This window comes from Procambarus clarkii, chromosome 91 (assembly GCF_040958095.1).
Source record: "Procambarus clarkii isolate CNS0578487 chromosome 91, FALCON_Pclarkii_2.0, whole genome shotgun sequence".
NCBI classification, from domain to species: Eukaryota; Metazoa; Arthropoda; class Malacostraca; order Decapoda; family Cambaridae; genus Procambarus; species Procambarus clarkii.
Window position 1 is genome coordinate 5,184,603 of NC_091240.1, and position 16,179 is coordinate 5,200,781.

At 38.3% G+C, this 16,179-nt stretch overlaps 1 protein-coding gene across 2 annotated transcripts; it reads left to right on the forward strand.

Annotated features, from left to right (window-relative positions):
• Positions 1-554: 554 nt before the first annotated feature.
• On the forward strand, positions 555-14,596 carry LOC123773957 (zinc finger protein 665). 2 transcript variants are annotated; one of them, XM_045767957.2, is made up of 2 exons: positions 555-634; positions 9,802-14,596. In XM_045767957.2, exon 2 carries the CDS (start codon positions 9,917-9,919, stop codon positions 11,570-11,572), a length of 1,656 nt encoding a protein of 551 aa, XP_045623913.1. In that variant the 5' UTR covers positions 555-634; positions 9,802-9,916; the 3' UTR covers positions 11,573-14,596. The 2 variants fall into 2 exon arrangements, with proteins under 2 accessions (XP_045623913.1, XP_045623912.1); XM_045767956.2 differs by having other exon boundaries at positions 622-901.
• The last annotated feature ends 1,583 nt before the right edge of the window (positions 14,597-16,179 follow it).

The window sequence follows — 16,179 nt, forward strand, 5'->3', positions numbered from 1 at the left end:
ATGGGGGGACCTTTGACAAACCGCCGGCTTCCTGTCCTCGTCGAGGCCACTAGTATTAGTAGCCCTCAGGTAAAAAGGTAAATTCAGGTAATCACTGTTATCAACTAATATCATGGTTGTTGAACATGTTGAATGCAAATTTTATCACAATGCACCTGTTGATAATCCTCAAATTTTACTACAATGTACCAATTAGATGTCTTCAAATTATCTTACAATGTACCTGTTATTTTTTTTTTAATTTTGCTACAAATTACCTACTTGATATTAACTGTTAGATTAAGGACCTGCCCGAAACGCTATGCGTGTTAGTGGCTTTACAAGAATGTAAAAACATCAATGCTATGTACTCTCATAAACCCATTGTACCTTATTGTATATAATAAATAAATAAATTATGAAAATATTTCGTTTTCTATTACTGATAAACTCATCGTTTTCTATGGTACAAAGGTGCCAGAAAACGCGTAATATCAATAATTTTGTATTTTTTACAATAAATATTTTTATTTATGTCTCAGCGACTGCATGAACGTAGTTTTAACAATGTATTTATTAATGGGTGGTGTTGAGCAGACTGAGTGATGGAAGAGAAGAACTGTGAGAAGCGCCACGGGGCTTGACTGTCTCTCGGGTGAGCAATATTATTCACCATTTCCCTCTAGAGCTTCCTCACACAAAAATGTTAAGCTGGTATTTGTGGGCGAGGGCAGGAACGGGTGTGGGAGAGTGTGTGAGAGTGTGAGAGAGAGAGAGAGGGGGGGAGGCAGGGACACACACACACACAGGAAACGCCTTTCTACCACAACAAAAACGACGCCATAGTAGACATTACGACGGTGCTCACACTGTGGGTGATGGACGCCTCTGCCTGCTCCTGCTTCCCTCCCCGCACCCTCAGGTGAGTCCCTGCTGGTGTGGGTGTGGGTGTGGGGCTGTGGGGGCCCGTGCTGGGGGGCTCCAGGGGGGAAGGGAGGGAGGGGGGCAGACACATGCCCACACTACAACAAACTTCAAATTGCAAGTTGGGTTCCGTTTGTTGGGGGGAAATGATTTTAGTTTTGCCGTTGGGGATGTTGTCTCTTTTTTTTCCTGGTTACATTGGAGCCGTGGAGATGGGGTCGAGTTGAGGGTGAGTGTGGAGAGGAGTAGTAGTGGAGGTGGTCCTCGGGAGGTGGCTGCTAACGTGGAGTTATAACTCCTTCCACTCCATTATCTTCCCCCCCTCCGTGCACACCTTTATTGATCGCAAATGTGAAACTGGTTTTTTGATAGATTACAGGAGCTGGTGAGGTGGGAAGATAGTTTTGTCTGGGATGAATAAAGGATGAGTTTTCATCATATCAAGCTATAGTACTGTACTTCCTTTCCATTGTAACCTGCCTACTCTTGTATTGTTTTTATTAAGCTTGCTACTGTTGTGTACTTTTGGCTCTATATACCTAACTTTGCCCCATATACAGCATTCTTGGATAAAGACCCATTACTCAAAAATTCAAGAAAGTGGAAGAAGTTTACAGAAAAAGAAAAAGTTGGATTTTGGAAAATGCAGCACAGTAAAATTTATTATGCTGCATTTACTGTGGATTGTGCATTAACCCTGGGGGACCATCTTGCTGCCTTCATACCTAGAGTATGAATGGTCGAACCATTGTTAGAATCATGTGTTGTGTTTCTACAATGGTCACCTAAGTTAAAATCGGTGAACGCCCCAAGAATATTGTTGAAAACATCTTGATAACTTATTAAACCAAAAATCAAAAGTTTTTTAACGTTAGGTTAAGTCAAGTTAGGTCAGTGTTTTACCACTGCGCCAAGGGGACTTCATATCTATTGGGAAATTTTGAACATTAAAATTGGCATTCGCCGATTTTAACTTGGCGACCATTGTGGAAACTCAACACATGGGTTGACCCAATTGCTACTTTGCGTCAGATTTTATTATGGTTCGGAACATGAACACTATGGGGCGTGCACATCCTTCAACTCCTGTTCAAGGTAGAGTATTAATCAAAAGTGCACATTGAGCAGGCTTTTGACAAGTGTGACCATGGTGTTATTGCTTACAAAATGTACATGAAAAGAATTACCAGCAAAGTAGAAAGATCAATCAATAACTTCTCAATGAACAAAACCCAATACAGTAGTCAATAAAGTAAAATCCTGATCATCCACTGAAAAGTTCAGTTCCCCAGGGTATTGTGCTTCTTATCATTCTCATGACAGACAGACAAGGACACAAACTGTAGGATTGTATCAACCTTTGCAGATAATTACTAGGATTTATTAAGGGTTTATTGATATATACAAGAGTTTTTACATTCTTGTAAAGCCACTAGCACGCGTAGCGTTTCGGGCAGATCCTTGATCCTAATTTCCCCGGAATACGACCCCGCTGAATCGTTTAACAACCAGGTACCCGTGCACTGCTGGGTGAACAGAAGCTACAGTTAAGGATTGGCGCCTGGTCAATCCTCTCCGGCCAGGATTCGAACCTAAGGCAAGGTGCTTGCGAAACGCCAGGCGAGTGTCTTACCACTGCGCCACGGAGACTGCTGTTATGAGAGTAGACAATATGCAGAACACAGCAAACCTCCAACTGATGTAAATCAAGTCATTCAGTAGGCCACAGAAAATAACATGATTTTCAATAAAGATAAGTTCCAGTGCCTGCATTATGGAGAAAATGAAAATAACAAAATGGCAATCACACTAGAATGAAAAGGCAATGCTTAAAATTTGGGAGTATGTAATCATGTCAGAAGACAGTACTTCTAAAGAACACAATAAAGTAGCTGACAACGGCAAGAAAAATTACTTGAGTAAAAACAAATAAAATTAAAAATATATTTTTTGAATTAAAAAATATTTTTTTATTAAAAATATTTTTTTTCTTTGAGAATTAAGAAATATATTGATGTACTGTACTGTGAACTAAAAAAAATTATATATATGGTAGGTTTGAAGTTTAGCTACAAGGGAAGGACACTAGTTTATTGGGCATGCTAGTTTTAGTAAGTTTATGCAGTAGTAAGCTAAAAGTTTCATGAGATGTCTTGTCTCTTATCTCCTGAAATAAATCTTAACACTTTCGCACGCCCGGCTAAGGTTAAAAAAAAAGCGGTATGTGCGCGCGGCGTTTTTGTCGTTTAAGTGTCAAAACAAAAATGTGTATACTCTTTTTACTCTCCTGACCTTAGTTCTCGAGCTACGTATTTCATTTTGGTACCAACGTGTTCGTAATAAAATTCTCTAGAAGAACATCAGTAAAAAAGGTCACGAAAGGTATAGGGATACCAGCACCAAATAAATAACTACGTAGATGACTCGCCGTGAGCGCCCAACAGCAACAAAATGTTTTTACTCTTGGGATTGTTATCACCTCCACACTTGTCCTACAGCGTTAATTTTGGTATCAATAGACTTACAATGAAATTCCCAACACGGTGATATGAATATAAACGTAAAATAATGGTCGCAGCCCACCCGCAAGAGTGTGGGAAGTGGTGGAACTGTTACCCGGTATCGGTGACGGGACGACACATGTGCGATACGGCGCTTTGAAAGTTTATACTTATTTCACTGTCCTGACATTATTATTCTATGTACGTCATTCATTTTTGTGCCAATGTGTTCGCAATAGAATGTTCTATGAGCCCGTAGGTAAAAAAGATCAACTAAAGCATAAGTTAGAATAGCGCCAAATATAAAACAACGCTGGAACATATCAGTGAGCGTCAGACACACACGAAAAGGTTTTTACTGTTGTTATGTTTGCCAAGTTTATACTTGTTGCACACAGTTATTTTTAGTTGTACATTGATCGGAATAAAATTCCCTAAACAGACATATGCATATAATACATGATATGGAGGAAGCATTACCAGTATAAACGGCTAAAGTCACCTATCTGCAACCCGTTTGGGACGCTCATGCAGACACATGCTACACCCAAAAAAAAATCTATGAAGGTTCGAGTCTACTTATGGCAGTTTATGTGATACAGTGTTCATTCTGGTATCAAAATACTCGTTTCAGTTTGTAGTTCATGCGATTTTCAGAATCAACTGAATCGCTGGAGGTTCAACATTTGAGTCAGTCATCTGACAAAACCGTCTCGTCAAATGGCAGTGTGCCAGACATCTCGGGTTCTGATTCGGTTGCTGCTTCAGCTTGAGGTGTTGAAGTGAACAAGGGCCGCCTCACACCAGATGGTCCAGGATTTTGCATGGCGTCAGCATAGGCAGGACCTGTGTCATCATTTATGTCTGGAGCGTGCCGCAAGTGTTGAGATACTGTTGCTGTTTGAGGCCAATCTTCCGGGTCCCAGCACAATAGGGCCCAAATTGCTACCTCGTGGAACTGTAGCAATGTTAGCTTTTTTGATCAGTTGTGTTGTATTTGTACAAAACAAAGGCATTATGCAAAGCCATTTGCGGGAAATAAAACGTTATCTTTTTGGTCCACTTGTGAGTTTTCCTTGTAAAATGGTAATACCATTTGATCGAAGTGGTCCACACCTTTCATGAACTTATTGTACCATGCAGCCTAGTGGTGAGAAAGAGAGCCTCATGGCGCACAGTTTGAAACAAACCCAAAGTAAATCGGATTAAAATTGAATTTTATACAAATATTTTTTTCAGGACATCATTTTATGTCCACATTGCGGAAGCGGGTAGACGAAACAGGACTCCAGGTTATGTCCTGATCCGCATAAAGTGTATATCCTATTAGCTGTATTCTTTACATTTGTCCATTTATTTTTTACCTGATCATCTTTTTAATCTATGAGTCATTTAATGCAAAAAAACTTGGAAATCATCAATAGTATGGATCTTAATTAAGCCAACAAATCAGGTCATACACTGTACTGTATGTATGGAATAAGACCAGTATTGCGATGTATTTCTAGAAGAGGTTGAAAAAGTTTAATTTACATTCCCTAAAATGATGAGAGTAAAGTATGACATGATTGAAATACAGTACAGTACTGTAAAGTATTTAAATGGATGAAAGTTTATAAGAAAGGTGGAACAAATAAGAGAACGAGAACTAATCCACGCCAGACGATGAGGGACAACGATGTTTCGGTCCATCCTGGACCATTATCAAGTTGATTGTGCAAATAAGATTATAAATATATCAACACAAATAGAACATGACAATGGATATACAATAAATTGGATCAGTTTAGATTCAAACTGTGTATGGAGTCAGCCTCCACCACATCACTGCCTAGTGCATTCCATTTATTAACAATTCTGACACTGAAAAAATCTTTCTAATGTCTCTGTGGCTCATCTGGGTACTAAGTTTCCACCTGTGTCCCCTTGTTCGTGTCCCACCCGTACTGAAGAGTTTGTCTTTGTCCACCCTGTCAATTTCCCTGAGAATTTTGTAGGTGGTTATCATGTCTCCCCTTACTCTTCTGTTTTCCAGGGACGTGAGGTTCAGGTCCTTTAGCTTTTCCTCGTAGCTCATACCTCTCAGTTCCGGGACGAGCCTGGTGGCATACTGCTGAATCTTCTCCAACTTTGTCTTGTGCTTAACTAGGTATGGACTCCAGGCTGGATCTGCATATTCGTGGATTGGTCTGACATAAGTGATATACAGGGTCCTGAACGATTCCTTACACAAGTTTCTAAAGGCAGTTCTTGTGCTGGCCAGTCTAGCATATGCTGCTGATAATATCCTTTTGATGTGGGCCTCTGGGGACAGGTTTGGTGTGATATCAACCCCCAGATCTTTCTCTCTATTTGACTCTTGCAGGATTTCACTTCCTATATGGTACCTTGTGTTCAGCCTCCTGCTCCCTTCACCTAATTTCATTACCTTACACTTTCCTGAGTTAAACTTTAGCAGCCATTTTCTAGACCATTCCTCCAGTTTGTCCAGGTCTTCCTGTAGTCTTTGTCTATCTTCATCCGTCTTGATTCTTCTCATAATTTTTGCATCATCAGCAAACATTGAGAGGAATGAGTCTATACCCTCTGGAAGGTCGTTTACATATATTAGAAACAGGATGAGACCAAGTTCTGTACTATGTATGCCCTGTGGGACTCCGCTGGTGACATCTCGCCACTCTGATGTCCCCCCCCCCCCCTCACTGTTACTCGCTGTTTCCTGTTGCTTTGCTTCCTGTTGCCCTTATCCACTGAGCACCTTCCCCTTTACTCCTGCCTGTTGCTCCAACTTTTTTAACAGCCTTTTTTTGTGGTACTGTGTCAAGAGGCTTTCTGGCAGTCCAGGAAAATGCAGTCGGCCCACCCGTCTCTATCCTGCTTAATTTTTGTTGCCTGGTCATAGAATTCTATTAAACCTGTGAGGCACGATTTACCATCTCTGAACCCATGTTGGTGGTGTGTTACAAAGTTATTTCCCTCCAGATGCTCTACGAGTCTTTTCCTCACAATCTTCTCCATCACCTTACATGGTATACAAGTTAAGGAAACTGGCCTGTAGTTCAGTGCCTCTTGCCTGTCACCCTTCTTGTATATTGGGACTATGTTAGCTGTCTTCCAACTTTCTGGTAGGTTTCGTGTTTCCAGTGACCTGTTATACACCATAGAGAGTGGCACACTTAGTGCTTCTGCACCTTCCTTTATTATCCATGGTGAGATTCTGGCAGGCCCAACAGCCTTTGTCACATCCAGCTCCAGCAGTAACCCAAACTTGGCAAGTTTGTGAAGAACCAGGTCCTTGGCCAGTTGTCACTGACAGACTATATAGTGGCTTAACAAGAATGTAAGAACTCTCATATACTGATACTGTATATATAAATAAAAAACAAAAAATTGAGGCAATATCACCCATGACTATACAGGCCAGATATATAACTGATACCTGCCAGCATAACCAGATGTCATATGTCACTACACCCAGTACAGGTGTACATCTGAACTGCAAATGTGATCACCAATCTGTAGACACCCAACACAAGACACTTGTGTCTTACCTGGAGAGGGTCTCGGGAGTTCTTTTACTCCCCGAGCCCGGCCTGAGGCCTGGCTCGACCTGTGATAACGTAGTCCAACAGGCTGTTTGTTGCTTTCAGCTGCCTGTAGGTCCACATATCCACTATAGCCCGGTTGGTCCAGTACTTCTTGCAATAATTTATCTAATTTGTTTTGAAAAAGTCACCTTTGTTCCCCACATTATTTCTAATGCATGCTGGGAGAGTATTGAACAGCTGTGGACCTCTGATGTTCAGTGTTCTTTGATTGTGCCTATGGCACCTCTACACCTCACTGGTTTTGTTCTACATTTCCTTCTGTATCTTTAACACCAGTAAGTTGTTATTCTACTGTGCAAATTTGGGACTTGGTCTTCCACTATCTTCCATGTTCAGTACTGTATATATTATTTGATACCTCTTTCGTCTCCTTTCCAAAGAGTACATCTTGACAGTTTCGAGATGGTCCCAGTAATTTAGGTGGTTTTTCGTGTCTGTGTGCCTTATATATAGTAGGCATCCATCAGTCTCAGGAGTCTATGGCGTTGCACTCTGGTTGTCAGTCTGGAGTGGCCTCTCCAGGGTGCAAAGCCAGGGTAGGTTGATGATACGGGGGAGAAGCTGTTACCCAAGCATACATATGCTTGGAATGTGTTCTCTGTATTCCCTCTATTTCGGCAATCTCTTCTGCTCTGAAAGAGGAAGTGAGTACCGAGCAATACTCTAGACTGGACAGCCCCAGTGATTTAAATAGTACAAATATTAGCATTGCTGTGGGGTCCCTGGAGTTGAATGTTTTCCATCCTAAGAATGTGTCCTAGGATATGTGTAATCACCACTGCACAGTGTACAGGCCTGCACATGCACTCGCAGCCATCTGATCTTCGGTAAGTCTAGCTGAGAGATCCACCATTCTCTCACAGCCTGTCACACAGCGGCAAACTTGTGCACCACGCTGTATGCCTGATGGAATGGCCCCAACCACTGACACTGAATCTTATCTTGAGGTTATCTTAATGATTTCAGGGTTTAGTGTCCCCACAGCCCGGTCCTCGACCAGGCCCCCTTTTTAGTTACACATTCCCAGGAAGCAGCCAGTAGCAGCTGTCTTAACTCCTAGGTACCTATTTACTGCTAGGCAAACAGGGGCATCAGGGTGAAAGAAACTCTGCCCATTTGTTTCCGCCTCCGCCTGGGATTGAATCCAGAACCTTAGGGCTACAAATCCCGAGTGCTGTCCACTCAGCCGTCAGGCTTCATTTTTTCCTTGTGGAGCTCGATTCTCCATATGGCTTGTCTTCTGGATTATCAGAGTTTGGCTTTCCATGCAGTTTACGTTCAGGGCGTGTCCAATGTTCTGGTGGATGGTATCTTTTTTTTTTTTTTTTTTTGCTCTATTGCAATGGAGTGGTCTGTCAATGATGCGTCTTCCCGTTGGCTTGCGAGGCATTAGGTCACTTCCCGGTGGGCCTCTTCGCATCGACATTGCGTTGGAGACTTCTGGCTTATGTGGCCCCATTTCCCAATCACAGGGCTCTTGCAGTAGATGCCTTCAGTTGGACTGGGGTTGGTGGAGGTTTCTTTATATCTTCCCTCCAGTTTCACTGTTGCTTCAGGTTCCATCCAGGCTGATCCCATTATCCAACAGGGTTTTCCAATTGGCTCCTTTTTAACTGGGTCAGCCATGCTTTCCAGACCTTTTGGCCACTTGGGGAAATATTGGTTTGGTAATAGTTATGGATTTATGAAACAAATTACCGGGTAACATAATAGCTGTGGGATCCTTTGTTTCATGCGTAGGTTGCACATATATATGAATGACTTTGGGTAGATATAAATAGGAGCTGCCACATATGGGCCAAAGAGCCTTCTGCAGTTTCCTTGATTCATATGTTCTTATTCTTTTCTGCATTATTCTCCATTCACACCGAAGCATATGCACTTATAAAAACATAACTCTACCTGTCTTACCTGGTTTGACATACACATACAATACTCTCATTCTCACTGATATACATAAAACTGCTACCACTTTTAATTTTTCCTTATAATTTGCATCCATTCCTAATGACGACAACTAAGCACCTCATACTTTCACACTACAATTCTTTAAATTTTTCACCAATTTTCCATTTACTCATCACTGTATGTTAAGTCTCGCACCTAACAAATAACTTTCTTATTTATAAAATTTATTTTCAGTGCTCTCTTGCCTTCCTCATTTACAGTATTCCATTTACATTGAATGCACAGCAGCCAAATGTCAACCAGCACTAAAAATTGTATAATTTTAATTTTTCATCAAAGTACACTTATATATAATGTACAGTAGTACCAGTTACCAGAATCTGGTACTAGGAGATTTTTGATTGGCCAAGTTGACCCACAAAATCCATCTGTAAATGCATGTACATGCTGTAGTGGGACTTTCATGGCATCAAATTACTGTTGACCTGGAATATCCCTACGGTAGCAAGGGGGATGTGTTAATTCAAATATTAAGTACAGTACCTACCAGTACTGTATACAAAATTTATTGAGATCCTAAACTCGCTACCCTACATTAAATACAGCAATTGGTTAATTAACGATTCTTAACCGAAGAAAATGATTCTTCGCGGCGGGGATCGTATTCCAGGGACCTGCCCGAAACGCTACGCGTACTAGTGGCTGTACAAGAATGTAACAATTGTATATATCTCAAAAAAAAAAAAAAAAAAATTAAACATTGGATAATAAATTTACTATTAGTGTACTTGTAATAGTATTTATTGTTCAGATATTTTTATTAATCTACATTTAAAAGTTTAACATTATCATCCATTCTAAATAAATATTTCTTGTTTCAGATGTACAAGTACTGGTACTGATGTATCGTATACAGTGCAAAATTGAGTGGTAACATCACATATCAATTTTAGAAAACTTATGGTCACTTAAACCTTTTTGGTAAAATATCCAATCATGGAAGTGGCACCGCCTCAATACCCAGGCAGAACTCATACAGCGAGTCAGACTGTTCCAGAACATCAGCTGCAGCCGCAACAACCACAGCAGCAACAACAACCGCAACAGCAGCAGGAACAGCAGCAGCAGCAGCAACAGCAAATCATTCCCCAAATTGGAATGTGGTTGCAAGCAACTGAGAAACCTTACGAATGTGACGAATGTAGTAAACGTTTTGCCCAAGAGAGTCATCTCAATAATCACATAGTATGGCATCGAAAAGTAAAAAGGTTCGAGTGTGAGTTGTGTAAGAAACGGTTTACTATGGAAAGTCATCTTGACAGCCATATGATTGTCCATAGTGCTGAGAAAAACTTTAAGTGTGAAATGTGCGATAAAAGATTCACCATGGAAAGCCACCTAAATGGTCATATGCTTGTTCATAGTCAAATAAAGAAATTTGAATGTGAATTATGCAACAAAAGATTCACTATGGAAACACATCTCAGAAGTCACATGCTCACTCATGTAAAGGAGAAAAGATTTGAATGTGAAAAATGTGGGAAACGATTTCTACAGAAAAGTCACCTAAATAGCCATATGAATGCACATAATGTAGTGAAAAATTTTGAATGTGAAGTATGTGGTAAAAGATTTGCATTAGAAATTCATTTGAACAGTCATCATCTTATACATACAATGGAAAAAAAGTTTGAATGTGCTGTGTGTAGCAAAAGATTTACAATGGAAATTCATCTTAATAGCCACATGCTTGTACACAGTGTAGAGAAAAAGTTTGAGTGTGTCATTTGTGGAAAAAGATTCTCAATGGAAAGTCATCTCAATAGCCATATGGTTGTTCATAGTGAGAAAAGATTTGAGTGTGAGGTTTGTGGCAAGCGATATACACGAAAGAGTCATCTAAACAGCCATAGGTTTGTGCACAGTGAAGAGAAAAGGTTCGAATGTGAGGTGTGTAGGAAAAAGTTCTCCCAAAGAAGCCATCTGAGCAGCCATCGAGTTGTACACACAGAGGAGAAAAGGTTTGAGTGTGAAGAATGTGGTAAACGCTTCATTCAGGAAATACATCTAAATAGTCACATGTACGTACACAGTGCTGAAAAAAAATTTGAGCGACAGGAATGGGCAACAAATAGAGTGCCTCAAGAAAATCATGTCAATGGGCACAAGTTTATCCACAACGACATGAAAAGATTTGAATGTGATGATTGTGGAAAGAGATTTTCTATGGAAAGTCATCTGAACAGCCACAGATTTGTACACACTCAGGAAAAAAGCTATGGATGTGGTGAATGTGGGAAAAGATTCAGACAAGAAATCCATCTTACTAGTCACCAGTTTGTACACAGCGAAAAGAAAAGATTCGAGTGTCCAGAATGTGGGAAAAGATTTACACAGGAAAGTCATCTGAACAGCCACAGGTTTGTTCATAGTGAGAGAAAGGGTATTGATTATGTCGAGTATGTGAAACAGGCACCTGTAGTCATTCCCCAGAAGATTCACCATAATGGTCATAACAGCCATGTGATCATGCCCACTGAAAAGAAAACATTTGATTATCAAGAAACTACAAAAATGTTTCCCCAGCAACCATATCAACCACCACATGCTTATGCCCAGTGGGAACAGGTTCGGACTTTGTGGTCATTGTAGCCACAGGCCAATGTAAAAAAGCCTCCAGACTCCTAACTCGAGTGGTGAAATTAATATCATGTTCCTGATGACAATTGAAAAAGTGGTGAAATTCCATTTGCAGTCTCATTAAGTTCTCAGAGGAGAACTTTATCCTTATGCAGGAGCCTTAACATCATATACATATATGCATTAGTTTATTTCAGTTATGTTTTGAGTTCATTACCTGAAATAACTTGCAGTAATTTTGTATTACTGTACAGTATTGCCAATTTTTATTTTTTTAAATTTGACTATTGTTTTAACTATTAAGAAACTAAATATTCATGTACAGTGTATGTACCAGATGTGTATCTTGTAAGAAAAGTATGTTCTGGGCAGAATTAAATATTCTCAGTCCAATTCCCTTTTCCACATAAAATTGTTGTTTAGCAATACATACAGAAGTTTTGAGTTAATGCCTGAATATAATACATACACACACATACACACGACAGTTGACAGCTGGGCCGAAAGAGCAGAATTCAACCCTCACAAGCACCGCTAGGTGAATACACACACACACACACACACACACACACACACACACACACACACACACACACCAGGGATATACATAAAACGTATATATCTATAGTGTGTGTAATTATTTATATAAATAATTTAGTGTTATCCCGCCAAACACATACCGAAACTACGACGTTGGTACAACGTTCGAACAAGTTTTAACACCTAACCAGTTACAACAACCAATATAGCAAGTTGTAAAAACGTTCTAATACGTCATAAACACATTAAGCCAAGATGTAACAACTTTATTACAAGTTGTAACAAGCGGAAAATAGAGACAGTTTTGGTTTGTGTTTCCAGGGATTACACGTGCATACTTACGTACATGTACAGACGAGTCTACCTAATTCACACAGTTTGGGATGAGCCATTGTGTCATTATAGATAATTTGCAAATGAGGATTATCATACACCCAGGATTTATAGGTACTAGTAGAACATTGTCTACATTGCATTTTTTGTACTGTATACTGTTCTTTATATATTTTTGAAAATATATGTAGTGGTCTACTCACAAAAATGCAATACAGTATACTATTGCTAATTAAATATCAAATACTTGGAACTACAAGATTATTGGTGAAGTATAAGTGTCCAGTTATTTCTTATGAACACTAGAGGGAGTGATTCTGTAACAGAATCATATAAATGCATTATTTAGCAGGAGTCAGTGGAGGAAGTGGGCCCATGAGAGATGAGTAGGAAGCGGGCCCGTGAGAGACAGAGGGAGAAAGTGGGCCCGTGAGAAACTGGGGGGAAGAAAGTGGGCCCCTGAGAGACCGAGGGAGGGAGTGGGTGGGTTTCATGAGAGAGGTTGCCACATGAATCTTGTTTGCCTTTGGTAATTCATTTTAAAGTTACAGTATTTTGGGAGTGTAGTACAGAGCGAGTACAATTACTTAGGCGTTACAGAAAAAGAGGTAAAGTATTCTCATGCAATCTTGTCGTCCCCATAATAATTTTTACATGAGGTTTTGAAGCTTGTGATGGTTTTGGCATACAGTACTCATTTATCTTTATGGGTCATATTATTCTGTTTGCAAAAGAGAATTTATGTGTATGTTTTGGCGCCTAATTTTATTTATGACCTTTTGTTCTTAATGTTGCAATTTTAAAAAGTTCTTGCTTAACAATTTTGTTGATTCCTGTCACAGTTTTGTCTACTTTTGTCTACTAGCGATGGCATACTTAATGCCACTTACCTCTCCCTACAGTTCTTGTATTTTTAGGTCCTGGAGCCATTTAGAAATTAATTTTTCATCTGTTCTAATTTATTATATTTTTGAGATAACCACCATTGTGTGAGCATTTACTATTATTATTATTATTATTATTATTATTATTATTATTATTATTATTATTATTATTATTATTATTAATGAAATATTTAATACAATCAATTTATTGGTGAGACAAACATGTACCTGTGGCAAGAAGTAAGTGACAGTCCATAATTTATGGAATATGAGAGCTTGCAGTTTTGCCAAGCATACTTTTAGCAAACTTTATCCAATTTTAATAAATACCTGTATATAGTTCAGACTGTATTGTAGGTAATGCTAATTATACTCAGAACTTTTTATATATTAGAATTTTCACTAGGATCTCTGTTGATTGTAGACACTGTATGTATATTAGGAAGACTTGTCTGTGCATCATGTCGAGACACATTGGGAATTAACCTAAATATGCAGCGCAATATTGTTTTATCAGAATATCTAGACTAATAGAAGAATGATGAAAAAGTTTGTAGGGTACTCGCCAAGATTAAATACAGTACATTGTTCTACTTTGTATGTAAATGTTTTGAAGGTGTTAAATTGGCTTTTAATTTTTGTGGTTGCAGCAGCCATCCTGATACTCTTCTGTCTCTCTCTTCTTCTCTACACACTTTTGCCTGTAAAGTTTCCACCCTGTCTCATGAGTACACACTACTATAGCCATTCCTATTAACCTTCCTTTATCACTTTTGAGCATCACATTTAAAGATGTTTCGCTTAGTCTTCAGAGTACGAGTTTTTTTCACTATCTAGACAACTAGTCATACATAGAGACTCCCAGCAATGCCACTTGACGTAAATTTAAGCTTTTTGGAAAAAATCATCACTACACATTTCCTACTGTCATTGCTGCTAGTAGAAGCCTGTATCAACATGGTACTATTATTTTGAACTGATATGGAAGGATGCTTCATATATTTTCATGATAAATTCAGGCAAGTGAAGATAATGAATATCTGAATACCACCTAACATTAAAACAATACTTGATGTGTGTGAGAAGCACTTGAGTGCCACCTTAGGGTGACCAACTGGGACAGTTGGAGTTGCCCAATTAGCCACGTGCATTGGCAAGCTTAACCAGAGAACATTTGACATACCAACCAAAAGACAATGTTATTCGGACAAATCTTAACATGGGTAGTCGATCAATCTGAATAAGTGGTGTGCGAATATAAAAAATATTGTACTGTACATGTTCATTATAGTAAAATCTTCATTCTAACATATACATGCATATACTGTACTGTACATGTATTACAGTACAGTATTCTACAATATATTTGGGAAACGTTTTCAAATGAGAGGGACAATAATGCATGTAAAATATAAACTCATTATTTATTAAATGTGTATCTGATTTTGATACATTTTAGTTCACCAGCTCTGGAGTTGATTAAAACTTACTGGTGAATAATTGAAATGTAAACATTTTGTAAATAGAGGCACAGCCATTTTTGTCCAATATTTTTTTTTTTTTTTTTTTTTTTTTTTTTTTTTTTTTTTTTTTTTTTTTTTTTTTTTTTTTTTTGTAACTTTACCTCTTAAATGTCTTACTTCTATCAAGTATTCTCCTTGTGTTCTTTGATAATACATTAGCACTATAAATGCGAACATTTCAGCTAGTACTCTTGTAACCAATAACTGCCAGTGAAATAATGTTAGTGTAAAATTTATTTATATATATATATATATATATATATATATATATATATATATATATATATATATATATATATAATATATATATATTATTGTATATATACTGTATATATATATACAGTATATGTATATACCCCTAGTGATCCGATAACTGGAGGTTTTGCCAGATACCGCAGACAGGCATAGTTTAAATCAAGTCCGGATAATTTTCCGGCAAAACGTCTCCGTATCTGGACAGAAATCCGGATACGGAGATTAGGTTCCATAAATTTTCAAGAATTACATATTTCAAGATTTCATTATCAAACAAGAAGACAAACTGCAATGAGGTAAGCTTTTGTTTGTTTTAAATTACATTTTTTATTTATAATGTGCATTGAAGTTGAAATTATGTTGGATGGGGTACAAAAAATTGTGAATATTGTCATTTTTGGACTTGCCTAAATGTACACGGTACCGTGACCACCGAACCAATTGATCGTCTATATTATTAACTTCATATTATTATTAGACGATGAATTGTGTGGTGGTCGTGGTACTGTGTACGTTCAGGGGTGAACGTGGACATCACCCGTCAGGTCACGTCATACACACGCCACTGGTATTCCAGTTGAATACCAGTGATGTCTCTGGGACCCTCTCTTACTGTGGGTATTTGTAGCAAGGTTGGTAGAGCTCCGGTCTTCCACTCCAGTGGTCGTGAGTCCGGGCACTGATGGTTAAAGTGATTGAAATGTATATACAGTATGTGTGTGTGTGTATATATATGTATTTATATATATATATATATATATATATATATATATATATATATATATATATATATATATATATATATATATATATATATATATATATATATATATATATATATATATATAATATATATATATATATATATATATATATAATATATATATATATAATATATGTATGTATGTATATATATTATATATATATATATATAAATGTAATAGGAGGGATGATTTATGCAAGGGGTAGTTTGTGGAATGTCCATTTGAGCCTTTACCACACAGCTACTGTATACTGGGTGCTCTGTACTGAGTGGTAAAAGGAAAAGTTGGATTGGTTTTGTATAAATATCTAATTTAGTTTG